Source organism: Aphelocoma coerulescens (assembly GCF_041296385.1).
Source record: "Aphelocoma coerulescens isolate FSJ_1873_10779 chromosome Z unlocalized genomic scaffold, UR_Acoe_1.0 ChrZ, whole genome shotgun sequence".
Lineage (NCBI taxonomy): Eukaryota > Metazoa > Chordata > Aves > Passeriformes > Corvidae > Aphelocoma > Aphelocoma coerulescens.
Window position 1 is genome coordinate 65,180,950 of NW_027184085.1, and position 20,260 is coordinate 65,201,209.

Genomic DNA, 20,260 nt, shown 5'->3' on the forward strand with positions numbered 1-20,260 from the left:
TTGACAGAACTCTATGATAAATCTAAATTAATAAGCTCTAACTGCATGTAAAGAAACATTATGACAAGCTGCATCAAGTTGCATCAAGCATAGTAATTATGACAGCTATTACAATTATAAATAAAATATAGGATTAATCAAAAAAGCTTACCATGTTGAGGGACATTTGAAAGGAAGAAATCCATGTTTCCATCACCACTACCACTTCCATCATTTCTAAAGAGCTCAGCAACTTTAAGATGACAGACATACATATATATACACATATATACATTTACAAATAAAGGGAAAGCAGAAAGTAATTTAAACATTTCTGGACAACACAAAAAGAGAGAGACGTATTCTAGGAAAGTGCCAATTTTCAAAAACTATCCAGATTTCCTAATAAAAGCCAGAAAAAAATATTGAATTGGCCACCTCTTGTTTACTTCATTGCATTGGAAACAGCAAAAGGAAGTCAGAAGGCAAGAAAACACATACAACTTTCTTTTATCTTTTTTTTTTTTTTTTTCCATTCCTTCTATGTTCCCTCTTTCTCAATCCTAATGGAGAAATTAGAAATGGGGCAGGGGTAGAGGGAAGCATTAGCTAGACCCTATCAAACTCTCTTATTCTAGTATTTTCTCATAAATCAATACCTTGTGTAAGAAAATTGAAAAAAATGACAGCTTAACTGATGGAGCCTTTACCTTAAGTTTTGTGCTTACAATGGTGTTAGAAAGCTCAAAAAGATTATGTTCAGAGGGTATCTACCTCTAGTAAATTACTGAAGTTAGTTGTAAGTTTTCTAACCAAAAAAATTCAAACAGAAAAGTACATTTAACTAAACTTACTACTTTAACTAAACTTTAACTACTTACTAAAAATTCCACATGCATGAAAGCTCTGAAATTTTTATCAAAAGAATCCTAGCATAGCACCATAGTGCCACGTTGCAGCACAGACATTCAAGTTAGTATGATCCAACTTTCCAGAAGGCATCACACTTACAATTCTGAATTGCTTAGAAAAATAGTATCAGTTAAAAAGACACTTTATGGCTCTCAATATTTTGAATTACTTCTTTTCCTCCAACCAGCCTTGTAATCTCCCTTAAAAATATTTTGCAAAGGAAATAAATTCCGTAAGGCAGAAGTGATTTTATGCAGCAGGTGCACTGATGCTTGCCAACAGTTGTAAGACTAACATCTCACAGCAGGATTTATACTAGCTTCTAGCTAGCTCTCCAACTCAGCTAAACTCTCCAAACATCTCAAAACCCACAATTTTCTCAATCTATAATCCAGCTGAATCAGTTATAAACTAGTTTATTGGAATGTCTCCAATTTCACTCAAGTGGTAGATAAAAAGCACACCTTTGGTTGTTAAACCTTAAATATTGGCAACTTTAAAGAAAAAAAGAATTTTTTTTTTTTATATTACTTTAATTTTCTCTACCAACTATGAAATTATGTAATTTAAAAAGCAGAAATTGCCTTTTAATGACCTAATGCATGGTAGTAATATACTTTCTTTGAGATCTGGTAGTTTACAGCAGTGATTAACAAAACATCTGAAAGACAGTTCTTTTCTGAAAAGAATTGCTGCTGTGTGGAGGGTGTGTCTTTAGAAATAACATGGAAATAGTTCACCAGGTTAGATTTTAAGGGATGAGTAAAGATCATAAAAATACAACCAGTGGATTAATGTATGTGCCTTACCTCCTCCCTCTGGGTTCAACAGCTCCACTTTAAAAGTTTTTTCTAGTTCAGGAATAGAATTGTCAGTGATGTTAACAGTAATGTACTTGTATCTTTCTCCAGGCTGAAATTCCATTGAGCCCCCAACAGCCTGAAATACGACAGGTCTTTACATTTTTGTTCAAGTTTAGTGCTTTCATCCAAATGAAAAAAGAAATTCAACCTCAATTCTTTTTGTCTTTGTCAAAACACCTACTTTTCTTCATTTTAGCTTTAAAAAAATCTGCTGAGTCTTTGTTATAACAAATAGCAATCTAAATTCACTGACTTATGAGCATCTTCATTTATCTACATTTTTCTGCACAATCAGCAGTTTAACAAGCAAACACAGATACATATAAGCTATGTTGTTGAATTTGTACAAATCCTAATGCATACAAATATAATCTTCACCTGTACATGCACCTGTATGCTCATATAAAGTCTGATGTACTTCCATTCTTGCTGCACTGACAATTTTCTTAAAGATATCAAAATAAAATTCAGAGGCTTTTCCTAGGAAACACAAGATGCTGCACAGAAAGGAGGCAAAAGGCACATAGCAATTTATATTTTTACAGTGAGTACTATGCATTTATCTATCACACCATATAAAACAAACTGTTTCTGTGAAAAGTATCACAGCTAAGGCTAAGATAAAAGATTCTAACTATGGCTATTTCCAAGACAAATAGCTCTAAAATAATTACACACCTTGGCAATGGCCATACCTGATAATCCTTAGGACTGAAAGCTGTAAGTGGCACTGTCCTGTATTCCGTAATAACTGTTCCAAGAAGCCCTTGTGCACGAACTACCAATAATCTGATGTGTCCAACTTCTTCTTTAACAGTGATATGGGGCACAGAAGAGGCTGGCAGAATCATTTCATCACTGGGCTGAGGAGGTGGCCCCACCGAAAACTGCAGCAGACCTGAAAGACAAAAATTACTATTTACATGGCTTCTCATACCAAATTCAAATTAATAATAAAAAATTGAAACAAAAATATTTAAAATATCTATATTTAATGTTTACGAAATTTTTTAGAAATATTAATATGCTGTTAGGACTCAATCACGCTATTTCCAGGAATGTGCTGTGTATCATTCCCTATCTCACTGATATTCATGACAGTCTTAAAAAAACATATCACAAGAATGAATTCAACTCTTCCCAAAAGAACCCAAATATGTCATAATAATGGGTACTTATTGGTATAATAATAAGCATGCTTAAATGTCCCTCTCCATTAGGAATTCTCATTTCACAAAAACTGGCATAAAATCAACAACATGCAATTTTGTTTGCTTGCAAAAGGGGATGATCACACGTTTGGTCCAGGCAGTTTTAATGCCTTTTTTATAGTATTCTCAAGAGTAAGTAATTTGGCTTTCATTCTTGTCTAAATATCATTAATTAATCTCAAGTTAGATAAAGTGTAATACTTAGCATTGCTTTCTCATCTATCTAAGCAAGGCAAATTTTTACCTCTTGAGCTAGAAGTATACATAAATATTCAATAAGACTGTTATCATTGTTACCATATGGGTGGTCACTGGCTTTAATGCTGATATCAGTAGTTTCCTTTTCTGGATCTATACTTGCTCCACTGGTAGGAGTTGAACCTAGTTTTCCATCTCCAGATACTGCAGAGACTAATGTCACACGGAAATATTCATTTAGCTCCGGAATGTCATCATCAATAACATGCAAATTTAAGACCTAGAGAAGGACCAAATCATGGAGAAATCAAACTATGCAACATACATCCGTTTATGGCCCATTAAACAATTAATTTTTCAGTCAATCAGTTATATCCACTGTGAGTTCAGAAAGTAATGTAGAGAATATTTTTGCTCTCCATGTAATTTAACCTAACTTCTAGGATAATAAGTTTAGAACAACCATTCCAAAAACACCTTTACCAAGCTTCCAGAGACATTACAGTGTTTAATCTAATTTAGAGAGCAAGTGAAGTGAGCTTTTTATGCCACCTGACACTTGAGATTACAGATCATACTATCACGCAACATAATCTGCTCTGCATAGGCTAATATATTAATCTCAGACAATTCCAGCTTTCTATATATAGTGATAATATATGACAAACATATAGGAAAAAACGTTTAGGTAGCTGATCATATTTAGAGACATGGGAATGAATAGTTTACAAAAGTCAATGGAAATTCTCTTAAGATTTTTCACCTGATGAGCAACTGCTCCCAGACTGTTTCTTAGGGCCATGACCATTAGGTCCTCTGCATGCAGACTGTATATTAGACCATACAGCAATGGAGCAAGGTCTTTTCTGCCATTATGTAAAATAAGTCAGGCCTCAACCATGCTGTCAGACTGGAATAACTAGGCAAATTTTACTTTAAATGACTATATGTAATGCCATAATATGTTTCAATAGAGAATTAAAGCTGAATAAACTCAGGAGCATACTATTTTTCAAAATCACATGTTTTTGCCAAGCTGTAATCAATTACATTAACTGGGACCAGATCCACAGTTCTAGTGGGGTCACTGGGATCTTTACAAATTATGTCAGTAGGTTTCACTCAGTCTGTACTGACCTCAGCAGAATGATAGACGTGAAATTAAAGACAGTGTTTTCTACTCTCAATCCCCCCTTTCCATTTAACAAACACTCACAGAAAACACATATTAACTTCCTACAGTATTGTAGTCCCACATCTCTTCTTCAGATGAATGTAAAATTCCTGTGCTGTGGGTTGGGATCAAATTCACAGAAACAGATTAATCAAAAGAGACAGAATGTGGCAAACAGCTGAAAGACACTTGATTACAGCACTGAAGTTGACTGCTGTCTATTTAATTGTTGTGGAGACAAAACTGAGCTCCAAAACTCAGATCAAAACCTGATCATATTCCAATTTCAAAAGTCACTAGATCCACTAGTCAAGCTGCTCAGGACTACCTATACCTGAAGTATACATATAGATAGACATAGATTTAATATATACATATATGTAAACATATCTTATGCATTAGGTGCATTTAAGCATTCATGCATGCACAGCAACGCCTGAAGTGAGATGCACGCAGATATATATGTGGACGTCTATCCTATCACTTGTTAGATGTCACAGATGAAAAAAACTCTACAAAATATAATAAAAGCCATGTGAAGGAAAGACTGTTTAGTATGAAAACCAGTCAAGCATCCTCAGAAGGTGTTTTCCAGCAGGTTTGCAAAGGACAGGATGAATAGTTAATAGGAAGATAGGGTTTACCTTAGATCTCTGCCAAGGAAGGAATGTGATAGTGCCACTGCTGTTAGAAAAATCGCTAATAGAGTAATTAATGCCACTGGAATCAACCTGTGAGATAATGTAATTTATATACACATAGTCTAGGGCTCCCCTTGTACGCTCCACGACACAGGATATAGTGGAACCCTCATCAGCAGTCTGGAAGAAAGCAAAAATTGACATATTTGTTAGGATCAAAGTAAATCAAAGGAATAAATTTAAAAGATTGAATTCTCTAATGCTAGTCAAATGTTCAGCAATTTTTTATTTCTGTCATGTTCCTTTCAGCACTTTCAGACAAATAGGAAGCTGAAACTGAACTTGATGGTGGAACAATCTTAATGGAAATTGCAATAGCTTCTCCCTGAGGTCAGCCAGTAACTGTACCCTGTTGTTTCTTTTGGACACAAAACAAGAATCAATATGTTTGAAATGTGTATCTCAAAAGCAGACTCTACGCCTTTATATTAATGTCAATTATTTTAATTTTAATTTAAAGAAAGATTTGTATTCCTCCTTTCCCTGACTAAAAACACTATGGAGAACAAAATAGATACATTTAAATTAAACTATACTATCATCATTCAGGAAAAACTGAAAAACTTTTTTTGTGCTACACTACTCTTTGCAATTCTGTCTTCGCAAAGAACATGCCTTCAGTAGCAAAAATTTCACATATTTGGAACAAATCAGCTATTGATACTGGCCAAGTATATTAAAAAATTATGATCATCAAACTAAAATAGAAAATAATTTCATTTGAAAATTATCAGCAAGGGTAAAGCTATCTTAAGCATTAGATAAATTTCAGAGCTTCTGTATAACACAGTGTAGATACTGAATGTGCCTTCAGCTGCTTAACAGATAGGTAAGGATACAAGGAAATTAAACTACTGATAAAACAACACTGTAAGACAAAGGAGAAACAATTAACATGCCGTATAAATTTTTAATTTTGCTTCATGGTTGGCTGCTGATCTGTGGTATCACAGAATTATCAGTGGCATTTGAAACTGTAATCTATTATGATTCAAGATGGTAGGCACCTGGAAAGCAAACTGAACCAAACTGAAAACTAGCATCACTCAGGCAAGATGGTTGCCTTCAAACACATCACACTTCAAACACAAGGACTTCAGTTAGAAAGGATCTACTTAAGCGGTCATAAGAGTTCCAAATTGGAAAGCAGTATGCAATTTGTTTTCCGAAATAATCTAGTAATAATAGAAATAGGTATCATGTCTTTCTCCCTCATAATGATTAAAAAGCTACAAATTAATTATGTTTATTTCAATCCTCTCAAGAGAAGATTAAAGTTCACATACTGTATATTTGGTGGCCACCCACCATAGAAAATTTAATGTTTAAAAACAGCAGCTTCCAGCCAGTATCAATTAAATTCATATCAAATATGATGACGATAATGATGATTTAATTATAAGGGAGGGAGAGGCTGTAATAGAACCCAGGAGAAACAAGTGCTGCGCAGCACAATGTTCACCACATGCTGACCAATACCCAGCCCATTTCTAAACAATGACCAACTCCCTTCCAGGTAACTCCCACAATTTATATACTGGATATGACATTCTATGGTATGGAATGTTCCTTTGGCCAGTTCAGGTCAGCTGTCCTGGACATGCTCCTTCCCAGCTTTTTGAGCAGCTCCTCACTAGGAGAGCATGAGACACAGAAAAGTCTTTGACTCAGGGGAAGCCTGACTTAGCAACAAGCAAACAATCCTTGTGCTATCATCAACATTATTCTCATCCTGAATCCAGAACACAGCTGTATCAGGTACTAAGAAGAAAATGAACTCTCTCCAAGATGACATCAGGTTACAGTCTCAGAAGTTACAGAAGTACAGGAAAAAAATTGTTCTAGGAAAATTTAGGCCTTAGTCTTCAGTTTATGTAATAAAATAAATTTTCTTAATAAAAATAATTTGGGGGTATTTAAAAAAAAGTGATATTGCAAATGCCAGTGTAACTGAGGCTGTATTAACAGAACTTACACAATTCAATTCCAAATTCTAGAAAACTTTGCTTAACTACAAAAACTAACCATGTGGAATCAAGGCCCTTCAAATGTTAGTTAGCCTTGCCATTAGTTTGGTTGTGTCTAAAATTTCTCCTCTAGTTTTCCTTATGAACATCTTACCTCAGGAATACATGCTCCAGTGAAACCAAATAAACCATTAGCATTATCACTTTTCTGTATTCTTAACCTTGCTGTTGTGTTTTCTTGTGAAATTCGAGCTCCACCACACACAGAAACGAGCTTTAGGATGAATAACTCCTCTCCTTCTTCCTCTTTGTCATCCTTTGCAGACACAATGAATGATTTATTGGTTTCTCCCTGCCGATACTCCAAATACCCAGAGACAGGGTGTACGTCACTCTTTGCAGGAGCTGCATGGAGTTCATAGATCTCTGCTTGTGTCAGTTTTCTCTCATAAAGCCTTACATCCTGCATTAGACCCATGTACCTGCTGTTTCCATTGACTCCTGCTCCAATTCTCACAATTCCTGGACCTGAGAAGAAAATCAGAATTTTTCTCACGCCATTGTTTTGGGTTTTTTTTTTTTCAAAATAGGTAATATACATAACTATTAAAAATCTATGGTAAATTGTTTACTGTCCCTGGATTAGTAATCATATTGATCTTGAAATGCAGACAGGGAGTTTCCTCAAGCCTCATCTCAGTGTTACAGGTAGATCATCACAGGTGAAATAATTCCTTCCTAGACCGTTCCTGTTTTTCATCCTACTAACTCTATCTGAACATTGTCATCATCCCTTATCTTAATGAATCTTCAAAACTTCTCTTGTTCCATTAAAAATGTGCAGAGCCCAGCTGTAGCCCTTCTCACTTTTGTTTTGCCAAACACTTGCTTTGCCCATTTTGTATCCCTCTGCTAGGACAGTGAATCCATTCTTGTTATCAGACTATTAGCCACACTGGACATGCTTGTACCCTAATGCACAGGAAGAGGGGCTTCAGAAATGTACACCAAATTCCAAGCACTTTTTACAAATGCTTTAACATTTCTTTCTCTCCAAACAATTATCCTACTCAGCAACTCAGAGGATGACAGTTCCCTTTTTCACAAATATACTGAGCTGGTAGCTCATACTCATTCCTATCACTCTAAAACACATTGAACATATCTCTTCAGCGGTTTTCTGATTTTGGAAGGAAATGTGCCACTGAGTGTCACTTCTAGAAATAAGCAACCACAGCAACTGCTAATGGTCCCAAGACACAAGGCAGAGGATGGTGAGAAAAGCCAGACTAGTGTACTCACCATAGCATCCAACTTTAAATGGAAAGAGATTAAATTCTTAGCTTATACTTGTAGTATCTCCAGAGTGAGCACACATCATCTCCATTAATATGGAAAATTTGCAAATATTCAGACATATCCTTCTAGCAACAAAAGCCTTACTGCATTTCACACATCTTTGTTTTAGAAACCGAGGGGGAAAATAATCCTTTGTCAGCTACAGTACTGCACGTCTGATGGCAGTTATTAATTACAGGGGCACTACTTTGTTGCAGAGGAACTACTTTTTTACAGAGGTTAAATTTCTTAGACTTCAACTACCAGGAAATTAAAGGGAGAAATAAAATCCTACACTCCAGAATTAATGAAGTCTCCTCTTTATGCTCACTTTATGTTTCTGCACATATATACATGTAGATGTATATGAATTTAACATTACCCTATGTTTTTATAATTTTCCTTCTTTGATTACAGAGGAGATTGTATTCAAGAATTTGATAATCATTCATTGCCTAACCCCATGAAATAAAACCTGTGAAACTGACGGGGAGAGAAAGAAAGGAAAAGGATGGAGATTACTGCTATGAAATAAAAAAGCACATGGAAGAGTGAGGAACTGCAAAAGAAAGAGCAAATGTAAATGTATTTCCACCATACAACACCTGACTTTATAAAGGAATTATTGTGATGCTCACTGCTATGCTAGTTGAATGTAAAAGTCCGTAATGGTTATGCATGACTAAAGCCACATCCAGGAATACTGAGTTAGAAGAACTGAAGTATACATGCTAATTTTATTTGGAACGTCATTAAATGTATGGGAAAAATTTTCATATATCATGTAAATACATGCTTAAGTAAATCTAAACCCTGAAAAATTCTATTGCTTACAAAATATTGGCCTAGCTGTAATATAATACACAACTAGAATCAAAAACATTATTGTATTTTGTTTCAGAAATTGAGAGGAAAAACATTCTTTCTTAGCCACAGTACTGTAAATCTAATGAAAATTATCAATTAGAAATATATGTAACTATGTATATACATGATACGCATACATATAGAAATATAATTATTATTATTTTCAAATTATTGCAATCCAAGCTCTCTTACAGTTCTGATGCTGTTTGAAAACTTCCCAGCTCTTAGTTTCATTTACAAAGTTTTTGAAAATCCCCAGAATTTTCTACGCATTCCTTTTAACTAACCAATCAGATATAATAATTTCAGAATCTTGCATACATCTTTCAAGGAGCTAGACTCTTTATATTTTGCAGAACTTTACATATGAAGAAAAATAATATCACCTATTGCCTCACCATCAGCAATTGCTTCTCCTTTAAGGCTCTTAATTCCTCCTGGTACTGAAATTCCATCCATGTAAAATTCAATTATACTTTCATCCAGAGTAATCAGAACATGAATCCAAGTACTTTCATCCAGATATTTTAGGACTGCTGCTTTGGCTATGTATGTCATATTGGATCCTGACGCTGTATAATGAAGCACTACAGAAACATGAGAATCATTTGTTTGGATTTTCACGCCATAATATAAGGTCCCATTACCATCATCCTTTTCAACTATATAACCGTCAGTATTGACATTAGGAATTAACCATGCTGAAAATGTAAAATTATTTACTGCAGTATTTCCATTGTATGGGTATTCCAGACCAATAATTCCAAATGCATCCTCTTTTCCACTGAAATACAAAGCATCTGTTCCACTGTGATGGCGTCTCATGTGGGGCTGGGATTGTACCGAACTTGGAAATGATCCCAGCAACAAGAAGTCTACCATTGATGGTAATCCAGCTTGAAACGTACTGGACAGTATTTCCCAACCTAAACGGACAACCCCAAAAGTGCCTTGTTTTCTCCAGATGGTGAAGTCTGTAATACAGGAAAGATCATCTTCAGAAAGAACATCTTCTACTATCTCTCTGTCCTGACTCTCTGGATCTAAAACGAAGACTCCAAAAGGGTCGTCATTGAAAGGGATCATCACGGTTACAGCAAGACTCGTTTCAGACAACTGCCCACCAGGACCAGGAGACCCACCTATGTAATGGAAGTTAAGAGTAAAAGTTACTGGTCTGAAAAAAGTTACTAAGTATTTTAAAAAGTTTAAACAAAATACCTTTTTAAATAGGACTAAATCTTCTTTAAAGAGTCTCTAAATTCTTAAAAATATCTCCAGTTTAGGATTAACATAATTTAACCGTATTGATTTTAAAACATGATAGAGAACATTTTCACAGAAAATAAGTCACGTTATTTTTCAACTGCAAAATATAACTGTCCTTCAGCTAAAACAAGATAAGCTCCAGATTTTCTGAATTAGTGATGAGAGAGGCTGTTTTTGTTTCATTTGAAAAACATGGGGTCAAAATCAGTTCTCATTTTACTTTAAGATTTACACAAATATGAAATGGCAACATGGTTCATTGCCTTTAAATAAGCAGAGATTACCCTGCAAAATCAGTAACTAGGTGTGTGTTAAAACTGCTCCTAAGTCCTGCCATTAGCCACCTACTTCTCCACAGTAAGAATTCATGACATGAAGACCATGGTGTGAATGTAGAGCCACCATGCACCACTAAGTAGGAAATCTTCTGTACATGCATATGGATTTCACTTACGGAAATGTCAACATATTTTCAGTTGTATCTCGGCACAGAAGACCATAAATAGTACTGAGGTGGAAGGAGTCCAGCAGATTTGGAACTCTACTCAGTAGCAGGCCTGTAGCAGTTGTAATTTAAGTGATACGAAGTGGTAACTATTTGTATTTTACAGAAATTTCTAGAAAAAAGCAAACAAGCCAGCCAATATCCAGTATGGTAGATATGCATAACCTTTAATACCTTCATTTTTTCAGCTCTACACAAAGCTCTACACCTCTGAAATCAATAAAAGGCATCCTTTTTAAAGTCCAGATTCCAAAACTGTGTTCATATACCTAAATTAAAGAATAAATGAAAAACAGAACCTAAAATCTCACCAGAAAAGTATAGGATGACCTGATTCAAGACAAAGGTCTTTCAAGGATTGTTTTCTTTTTGACTGATTAAATACAATAATTATTTTCTACCGGATAGAAAGGGAATGGTTATACGGAAGACAGTACCTGAAACATTCACCAACTTTAAAATGTAAAATTCATTGAATTCAGGAATTTTATCTGAAAGAGCATGGAGCACTATCGGCTTTGATCCTTCACCGTCCATGAAGTACACAGTCCCACCAGTTTCATAGAACTCTTCTCCTGCCTTCAGTGTAGAGCCATTATGAAACAGCTGCCAGGTTAATGAGACATTCCCAAAGTGTCCTCTATGTCTCAAAATCCTGTTCAGAGATACAGAAAGAGTGAATATTCTGGCAGGTATGCATCAGCATTCTCCATTAACAATGGAAAATGTGCACTAATCATCCTTACTGTGGGAAATAATATATATTGTTCTAAATAACCACAAATAACAAATAGAACCATGAATGATAATACAACCCTCTTAGAGGGCCTGCAATTTCACACCTAGGTATACCACAGATAGCTTAGAAAGAAAGTAATCAATGAAAGTACCTGCAAAATAGTACTGTTAAGATGAAAATCACTTTGTCTTGCACTTCTGCTTTTTAATTAAAATGAATGTATAGTTCAGCAAATGAACACTAAAAATGGAGATAGTTGGCTACTCTTAGAGAAGAAAGAGAATGCATTTAAGTACAGTTTTGCCTATAATTATCATGGCTCCTTGAATTTTTTTACAGTGGTATTTAATTTGGGTTATATACAAGGTCTTTTACAAATCTGTGATTATTCCGTATTAAGAATGCAATAAATAAAAAAAAAAGCTTTTATTTGTTTGCATGGCTATCTGGTAACATAGTTTCACCAATTTCAAAAAGGCATTATAAATAAAAAATGAATAATATCCTTCCTTTATTAACAAAATATGTTTACATACAAAAACTGTACTTATGTTTGCATAGTAAAAAGAAAAAAGCTGTTTAAAGCATTATTATACAACTCTGAAAAATTAATTAAGGCAGTCTAGGCACAGAAAAACAATCACATTTTTCCTGCTTCCAAAGGTTTCCTTTTGTTGTTATTAAGCAGGGCCTTCTATTCCAGCTGTGTAGCACTGGTGCAGTAACTCCAGTTACTCTCTTTAAAGCTCAGTGCTGCCATAGGTGTTCTCACTGGTTAGATTATAAAATAGTCTGACCCTTTCCTTATGTACTAAACAAAAGTCAAATCATTTTAAGGGTATGAAACAGACAGTTTCCTAGAAAATACATTTTATCCGTAAGGACTAAGCAAGGTCCTCAGATGTTGTATCATGTGCTTCCATAAAGCACCTGTATATAAGTGTGTTTAGTTCAAGTCATCACTCTTCACCATCAATTAGAAAAAAAAAAAATCCTGCAAATAAGATTATAAAGGACCAAAAAAAGCTCTGAAGAGCAGCATAACAAAAACAACCACAGAATATATATTTATTATACCTTTTTAACAAGGATTTTTATTTTTTAGATGTGCAACACAAGCATAAAGGTCTAACTCACAGTCATAGGCCTCTGTTTCAAGGCCTTAAAACAAAGAGTCAAATCAAATAAAAATATATAAAAGATAATCAAACAATTGTGAAAAAAGCCTCTTTTCTAACTGTTCACACCGTCAGAGTTATTGTGAACATACATCTCTCTATACCCTGTCTAGAATTTTCTTATTGAAAATCAGTATTTTTGTCAATTTATAACCACATTGGGACTCTAGGAACATAAAAATGTTGGATGCCATGAAAATTAATTTCTTAACCCTTCACCTTCCTGAATAAATCCCAGCAGCTGCCAGTCAGACTAGGGAAAAATATACTTAGCCTTCCTTTAGGGAAGAATATATTTATCCTCGGACTTTGAGGATAGGCTTCTGTCTGTAATTTACAGACACAAGAAAAACAATCAGAAAGAATACAGTAATAGAGGTTGTTGCAGGGTAAGACTTCAAAACAGGGTGCAAAAAGAAATTAACAACCACGCAGTTGTACTTAGCTGTATTTTGAAAAGGTTTTCTATTTCTCTTTATAACAAAAACTCCTATGCTGTAATCTTATTTGTTTATATGTTAACAGGAATTCTGTGCATATTTTAATATGCACAGTCTACTTGATAATATGAGTTGATGTCCTCAATATGTTTGCAAATATTTTAACCCCAAATTTGGTAGAACTATTTTTTTAATAAATTTTAGCAATGCAAGAAATAGAATTAGATCAAGGTATTATCCATAAAGTAATACATAAATCAATACATACATACATGTGTTCAAAACTGGGGCAATAATATTAATTAAAAGTTACTTACAAAAAACTATTACTTTTTCCTTCTTCCACTGGCTTCTCTACAGATTCTAAGGAGAAAATTCCATTAGGATCATCATTTGCTTCAATAATAACTGTCGCCACTCCAGCATTAAAGATAACAGTATCCCCTAAAAAGAGGGTGATTAATTTTATCAAAACTGGAATCAGAAATGGAGGTAACTCTAAAACAGAATGTGTTTCCTTCTCACACCAACAGCTTTCATGCAAAGAAAGAAACAAGCAATGATAAACCAATCAGTGAAAACCAATATTTGAGATATTCAGTAACAGAAAAATCAGAGTAAAAATATGTAAAAGTAGCATCTATGGCAGAGAGCAAGAAGGTAGATTTGCAGAAAAAAACGTGACATGACCAGAGATGATCCAATTCTGAGAAGAAAGGATTTTATGAGAGGTAGTACTTCATACTTGATCAATTGGTCAAGTCAGAAGAAAAAGATACATATTTGGAGATCCCAGCTCTCCTTTAGGCCTAGAACAGAAATATTGCACTTTAACTAAATACAAGGCAACAAGAATCTCTAAGAGATTAGTCATACCCATATCACAGCCTATCTGAAAGGAAAAAAATAGAAGATACCTGTGAAGTAAGATGAAAGCTAGTAGGATTTCTGTGTGGATTTTAGGACAGTAGGGACATATCAACACCTCTTTATGTCCACAGAGGTATATTATGTTTCCGTCCCCATTCTAGTTTACACCCTTTCCAAGAGCACTAGACTTGTTTTTATTCCAAAATGAACAATATGTTTATGATTTTAACTTCATATACTTCTATTTGTATTTTCTCAGAGGTATAGCTCTCTAACATAATTTTCAAAAGGGATGTAACAATCAAGGCCAATGTATGCAGCAGATCAAATAAAGAAAAATAATAAATACTTTTTTTTTTGCTTTCAGGAGTGCATCTAGAAATATTCTGTATTTTGCCCATTCTGGTAGGAATGTGTGCCAGGAGGAAAGACATCACATGTTTCCAACAGAATGGTAAAAGAAAATAGCAGCAGATCCTAAGTTAGTAAAGTAGAAAGGGATCACTGAAGAGAAAATTTAAGAAGGGAGAAGAATGGCTTTGTCCAATGACTTCCATGAAGTTGATAATCTGTAAGAGAGCTCAGTATCAGAGTGACTGGCCTCAGGAAACACATTAACTACCTTATACTCAGATAACTGATAAAAATGACCTATTTCTTATATTTAGTTTTTATTTTCTTATTGATAAGTAAAAAATCCCATCTAATTCGGAGCATTTGGAAGGAGATTTTAACTCCAGTTATTTTTGCAGGACAGTTTCAGCTGTAAAATTTAATTTTTGTTTCCAATTAAACAATTCAAGATCAAAATCCAAACACACTGTCAGAAATTTTATAGAAATGTTGAAGCAAACCTTAGTCATATAATGCCTGACACTTATACATTGCTTTATGATAAGAACAAGCTGGTAAAAAGTAGGAAAAAAAAGAAAAAGAGAGTTACTAAATATACATTAAATCATTATTCTTACCTGTTGAATTCAAAAGGAAGATATAAAATGTTTCATCAGTTTCAGGGGTATCATCATCATTAATATACACAGATAAGTTCTGCTCTCTTTCTCCAACACCAAACAGAATGACACTGTTCTTTCCACTGGGAACAAAGTCTCCCTCTTCAGCTGTTGCATCTCCATTGACAGTAATATACTGAACAGCAACAACAGCATCAGCAGATCCATTCCTTAGGACTGTAAAGTTTGCTACACTCCCTTCTGTAATGCTCACTGTCAGAGGTTCTGAAAACACACAAGCAATAAATTCAAGTTCAAGACTGTGATTTTTGCACGTGGCCTATTCACCTAATCCTCCACAAGAGGATCCTTCATCTCAGGGAAAGAGAAGGCACATGTAGTAAAGGCAGGTAGAAGAGAATATTGTCATTAGCCACCTAACCAATCCCAGAGCCATCAACAAGAATAATGACATGAGAGAAAATTCTGAAGTAAAAAAAAAAAGAGCAAATTCAATATAATCAAAAAAAAGGTACATCTTTAACACTAGCTCCACTTGGATTAAGATTTTTCAACAACCTGCTCTGTCAATAAAATCTTTTTGTGGTAGAATATGCATTCAAAATTAAAACCAGTAATATCTAACCTGCAAAATAAATGGGATCATCATTCCTTGTAATTTGTAAAAATGCACTGGTTATATTGCCCAGTCTGGCTCCACCAGTGGCATTGAATAATCTGATTATGAATACCTCCATCTCTTCAGGTACCTGAAGGACAAAGTATTAAGAAATTAATTTCTTGTATACAAAACAATGAAGAAATTAAAATGAACAGCTGAGGAGGTTAACCAGGGTTTCTGCACATTGTTGTTTATTCATTGATTCATAAGTGTGTCAAGAGGGATGACAAATGACAGTTCATACACTTACTCAAAAATCATCAGCCAAAAATCCTTGTAAATAAATCCCCTCATCCTTACTATTGTACAGATGATCCAAAAGTTATCTTGCAGTTTCCTGATGCTGATACACATGCTGATACAATTTATTTTTACCACTATGTTTATTTATTTATTATTAACTATTCACATTCTTTCTTATTGTACTTCAAATATATCAGCATCAAAAATATAAAATGAGGATTCCTGCTATCAAAACAAGTGGTTTACTTATTATTATAATTTAACCACACTTGACTATGGACAGATTCTTACTTTTTTTGTTTATAGATATGTATACTGTCTCAAATTCTTTATTATTTACTTAAGTAAACTCACTTTTATCCAAGTATTTTGATTTTTCTCACAAAAAATTACCAAGTTCTTAAAAAGCAGAGCTTCTTAAACTGCTATGTTTCAGCACTTACTCTTCGCTCCACATATTTACATAAAACACTGTAAAAATGATTACCTCATCTGGTAGAGAGTAAATGGTGATATTTTTTGAGAACTCCAGATTATCAAAGAAAATAGTCCCTTGTTCTGGATAGATGTCATTGGTACATGCTGGGTCAACAATCCAGGACACGCTAACATTGCCATAGTTTCCTTGGTTTCTTACGACTCTATAAGAGGCTACAAAATGCAAACATTTACAGTCAATGTGTGTCTCCAGAAAAACATAAGTCAAAACCAAAAAGGTCAGCAAAGATGAAACAAAGATAAATGAAAGGAAACAGTAAGTAAATTCACTAATAATATGTGAGAGACCTACACAAAAGGCCATGCAATGATAGACCATTACAGCAGTTAAAATTTGTATCAACTTTGTTGATACAATAGAGATAAATTGAAGCCACACATATGAAAATTAAGCTCATTCTTTTCTCACATAGCACTTGATTCCTCATGCTCACCAGGCAGAACTACTACAGTCAGGTTGTACCTTGCACATAAATCAATTCTCTGTCCCTCCTGTCTGGTATATTCCCTAGCTATATTTTTACTGGATTGATCCCTATGGCTTTCAAGGCCCACCCTCCTCCACACTATTCTCCACTGCTCATCATGCTGGTACTGTAGCCCCCTGGAAACTCCTGAGCAGAGACTTGAGGCAGGCATTGTCCTACAAAAGTGAAGTAGGAAAAAGAAGCTTTGCAAGAGCAGACAGCAGAGAAAGCAGAAACTCTAATAAAAAGGATTACCAGCGTAGATGACTTCTCCTTTACTTTCCTTTATTGTTACTGATAATTCATCAAGTAGAAACTGAATGACACCATGTGGATCATCATTCTTCAAAATCGTTATATTGACCCTTGTGGCATTCCCCAGCTTGCCTGACATTTCACTGTAGCCACTGAGTACAACAGCATATGCCTCATCCAGCTGGAAGAGGGAAACTCAGTCAGAATAAAAATACTTGTTCAGCAGAAAGAGAGGACAACTTCAACAAAAGAAAATTACACACACTTTCTATATGCACAATGGTTTTGTACATCTTGTCATCTGTAGCAGTGAAAGCAAAGATCTTAAAGACATTAGGCTAATTTAAAAATAATGTCTCAGCTTAAATTATTAATCAAATGCGACATTGTACTTCATATATTTCTTGAAAAAACACTCACAGGAGATGTCTCATGGAACACTAAAACAAGTATTTAATCTTTGCATCAATACAGCAAACATTAGTGTAGACTGGAGAGTACTGAGTTCACTTAGCAAGTATTTACCAAAAAAGAAACAAAGTGGTTGTTCACACAGAGCTCAATTAAACAGTGGCATTCCACAAACAGATGCCAAAAACTCATATGGATACAAAAATAAGTTTCAATTTACAAAAAATAAAAATCCACTGAGGCCTATTAAAGCCAAAGATACCTTCTAGTTATCCAAGCAGCCCTGGTTTTGAGACTGGGAATACATTCCATAGAAAAGCATTGTATACTTGTTCTGCTCCTATTTATTTTCCTAGATTTTAATAAGTGACAAACTGTTATGCTGTGAACACAATTTGAAGAGTGGAAAATTTTCATTTCTACCTCTGGAATCCCATCCATCCTTGTCAAAAGAGTAATTATAATCTCTCTTTCCCCAGGCTTAAATTCCAGAATTCCTGTGCTTCCATAAAACTCATTATTGTTCCTTGGTTCTACAGTGTATCGCAGAAACTGCCTGACAAGAGTCCCTCTGCTGCGGACAATCTGCAGTTCAACAGAATCCCCTTCCTGTAAAAAAACAAAACCCAGCATTTTACTTGCACTCTGCTAAGATTTATTTGTCCATAATTATTAAGAAGAGTTATTCAGATAGCTACCTTGATACTGTAGGGACCTCTGGAAGAGGGAGAAAATTCAAACACTCCTCCAGGATCATCATTTTCCAAAATAGTAATTTCACAAGTAGTAAACCCGTATTTCAGTATTTGATTTTCCACACTGACCCTGGGAAAGGAAAAAAGGGTTTTTTTGAGTGAAGGCTCTTTTTAATAAGTAAATACTCATCTAAGTGAAGGACGTCAGAATCCTGATGAATGATATGAATAAATTATTAAAACAATTACCTACAAAGATTATAATAAATTTGGAAAGACAAATCAGTGTGTTCCATTCATTTTCAAAAAAAACCCCAAAATTTGTTTCTGAAGTAACTGTTTTCTGATTATTTTTTATAGTTGATAGTTCTGGGGTTTTTTAGTCATACATGCACACAACACAAAAGAAAAGAAATAGAACTGTGCACTAAAAATTTAGAGTCACATTCAGTATTACTGAGTATTTGGATCAAAACATAAGAGATGATCCAAAATCATTTAAACAAAGAGAGATTAAATTTCTTGCATTCATTTCCTCAGATGTTAATTTTCAATTACATTGTTTTAAGTTCATTCCATTAAAAATGCAAGAAAAACTACGACTGAAAGATGCATAAAGAATGCACCTTCAGACTGATGGTTTTGATATAGCTTATTAAATGTTGGTTTATTAATTCAGATTCCTGTGCATTTTCCATGTTTTCTGGAAGAAAAATTCAATGAACAAACAGGAAATACCTATTTAAAAGGTAATATGTCATGTTTATTGAATATTAAAAAAAATACGCCAGCAGATAATAACTTGTGTTAACATAAAATAAAGGTATGTCACTCAAAAAAAAGATAACTGTTCATCTTTGACCACAGAAAACTTCTCTACAGTTCTAGTCAGCTCAGGCATTTAGATGGGACAAATTGTGTTTCTGGCAGTTTAAGACAACTAATCCATTACTGCAATCAAGCGCAGGAATATCAAACACTGAGTCATGCATTAATAACTTTCATCATTCACAAATCCTAAATAAGCCTTCAAGCCAGAAACCCATGCCATAAAATTAAAAATCTAAGGGCAAGCAAGCATTGTCTGAGAGATGTAGAAGATATGATTCCTGAGAAGAAAAGAAATTATTGACAGATTCTGTCCAAACTAATCACTCATAAAACAAAGCATTGATTCACTGAAGACAAACCACAGTTCACTGCACTTACCCAAAGTACACGACAAACCTTTCTGTCTCTACCCTGTAAACATAGAAAGAAAGAAGGAAAGAAGGAAAGAAGAAAAGAAGGAAAGAAAAGGGGTGGGGGAAGGAATGAAAGTGCCACTTCCTGGAATTTCAGTAGTACCAGTCTTAGATAATGATAACAATAACAACAACAGCACCACAAAGTTTTCCCTTTCCAAACACATAATGTTCCTTTTATGGCAACCTCCTTGCTTGGCATTATCTGTTGACAGATGCTAGCAAGTGGGCAGTCCCCATTGCGGAGAAATGACCCCATGACCAATTCAGGATGTCAAGGTCCGTTCAGAGTATACCCTACCCAGCCCTCCTCCAGCAGCTCTGTCACTGTCAGCCTCTGGGTCCGCTCACAACTGCAGCAGCAGCCCACATTTATATCTAGCACTTCACTCAAAAAAAATACAATTAACATGCCTCCATTATGTGTCATTTCATCAGTCTGACATAGTAATGATAAAAACAGGTACGTACATTGGGAGTTATAACACATACATGTCAAAAACTATTTTAGCAAAAATCACATCAAACTTTATTTTTGACAATTTTTCAGTTAAACAGATTACCAGAATAAAATACCAACAAAAAGAAAACAAACCCCACC

General features: G+C 34.6%; 1 protein-coding gene across 1 annotated transcript in view; it reads right to left on the bottom strand.

Annotated features, from left to right (window-relative positions):
- ADGRV1 (adhesion G protein-coupled receptor V1) overlaps positions 1-20,260 on the bottom strand; it is a 264,867-nt gene that overhangs the window by 208,851 nt on the left and 35,756 nt on the right. The window contains exons 13-27 of the mRNA XM_069001528.1: positions 18,419-18,545; positions 18,144-18,329; positions 17,310-17,490; positions 16,577-16,740; positions 15,811-15,934; positions 15,183-15,449; positions 13,659-13,785; positions 11,422-11,639; positions 9,609-10,352; positions 7,160-7,533; positions 4,982-5,158; positions 3,263-3,443; positions 2,450-2,652; positions 1,701-1,830; positions 152-232 (exon numbers count right to left, since the gene is read on the bottom strand). Coding sequence (XP_068857629.1) covers positions 152-232; positions 1,701-1,830; positions 2,450-2,652; positions 3,263-3,443; positions 4,982-5,158; positions 7,160-7,533; positions 9,609-10,352; positions 11,422-11,639; positions 13,659-13,785; positions 15,183-15,449; positions 15,811-15,934; positions 16,577-16,740; positions 17,310-17,490; positions 18,144-18,329; positions 18,419-18,545 — 3,284 coding nt within the window. The remainder of the gene's footprint in view (positions 1-151; positions 233-1,700; positions 1,831-2,449; positions 2,653-3,262; positions 3,444-4,981; positions 5,159-7,159; positions 7,534-9,608; positions 10,353-11,421; positions 11,640-13,658; positions 13,786-15,182; positions 15,450-15,810; positions 15,935-16,576; positions 16,741-17,309; positions 17,491-18,143; positions 18,330-18,418; positions 18,546-20,260) is intronic.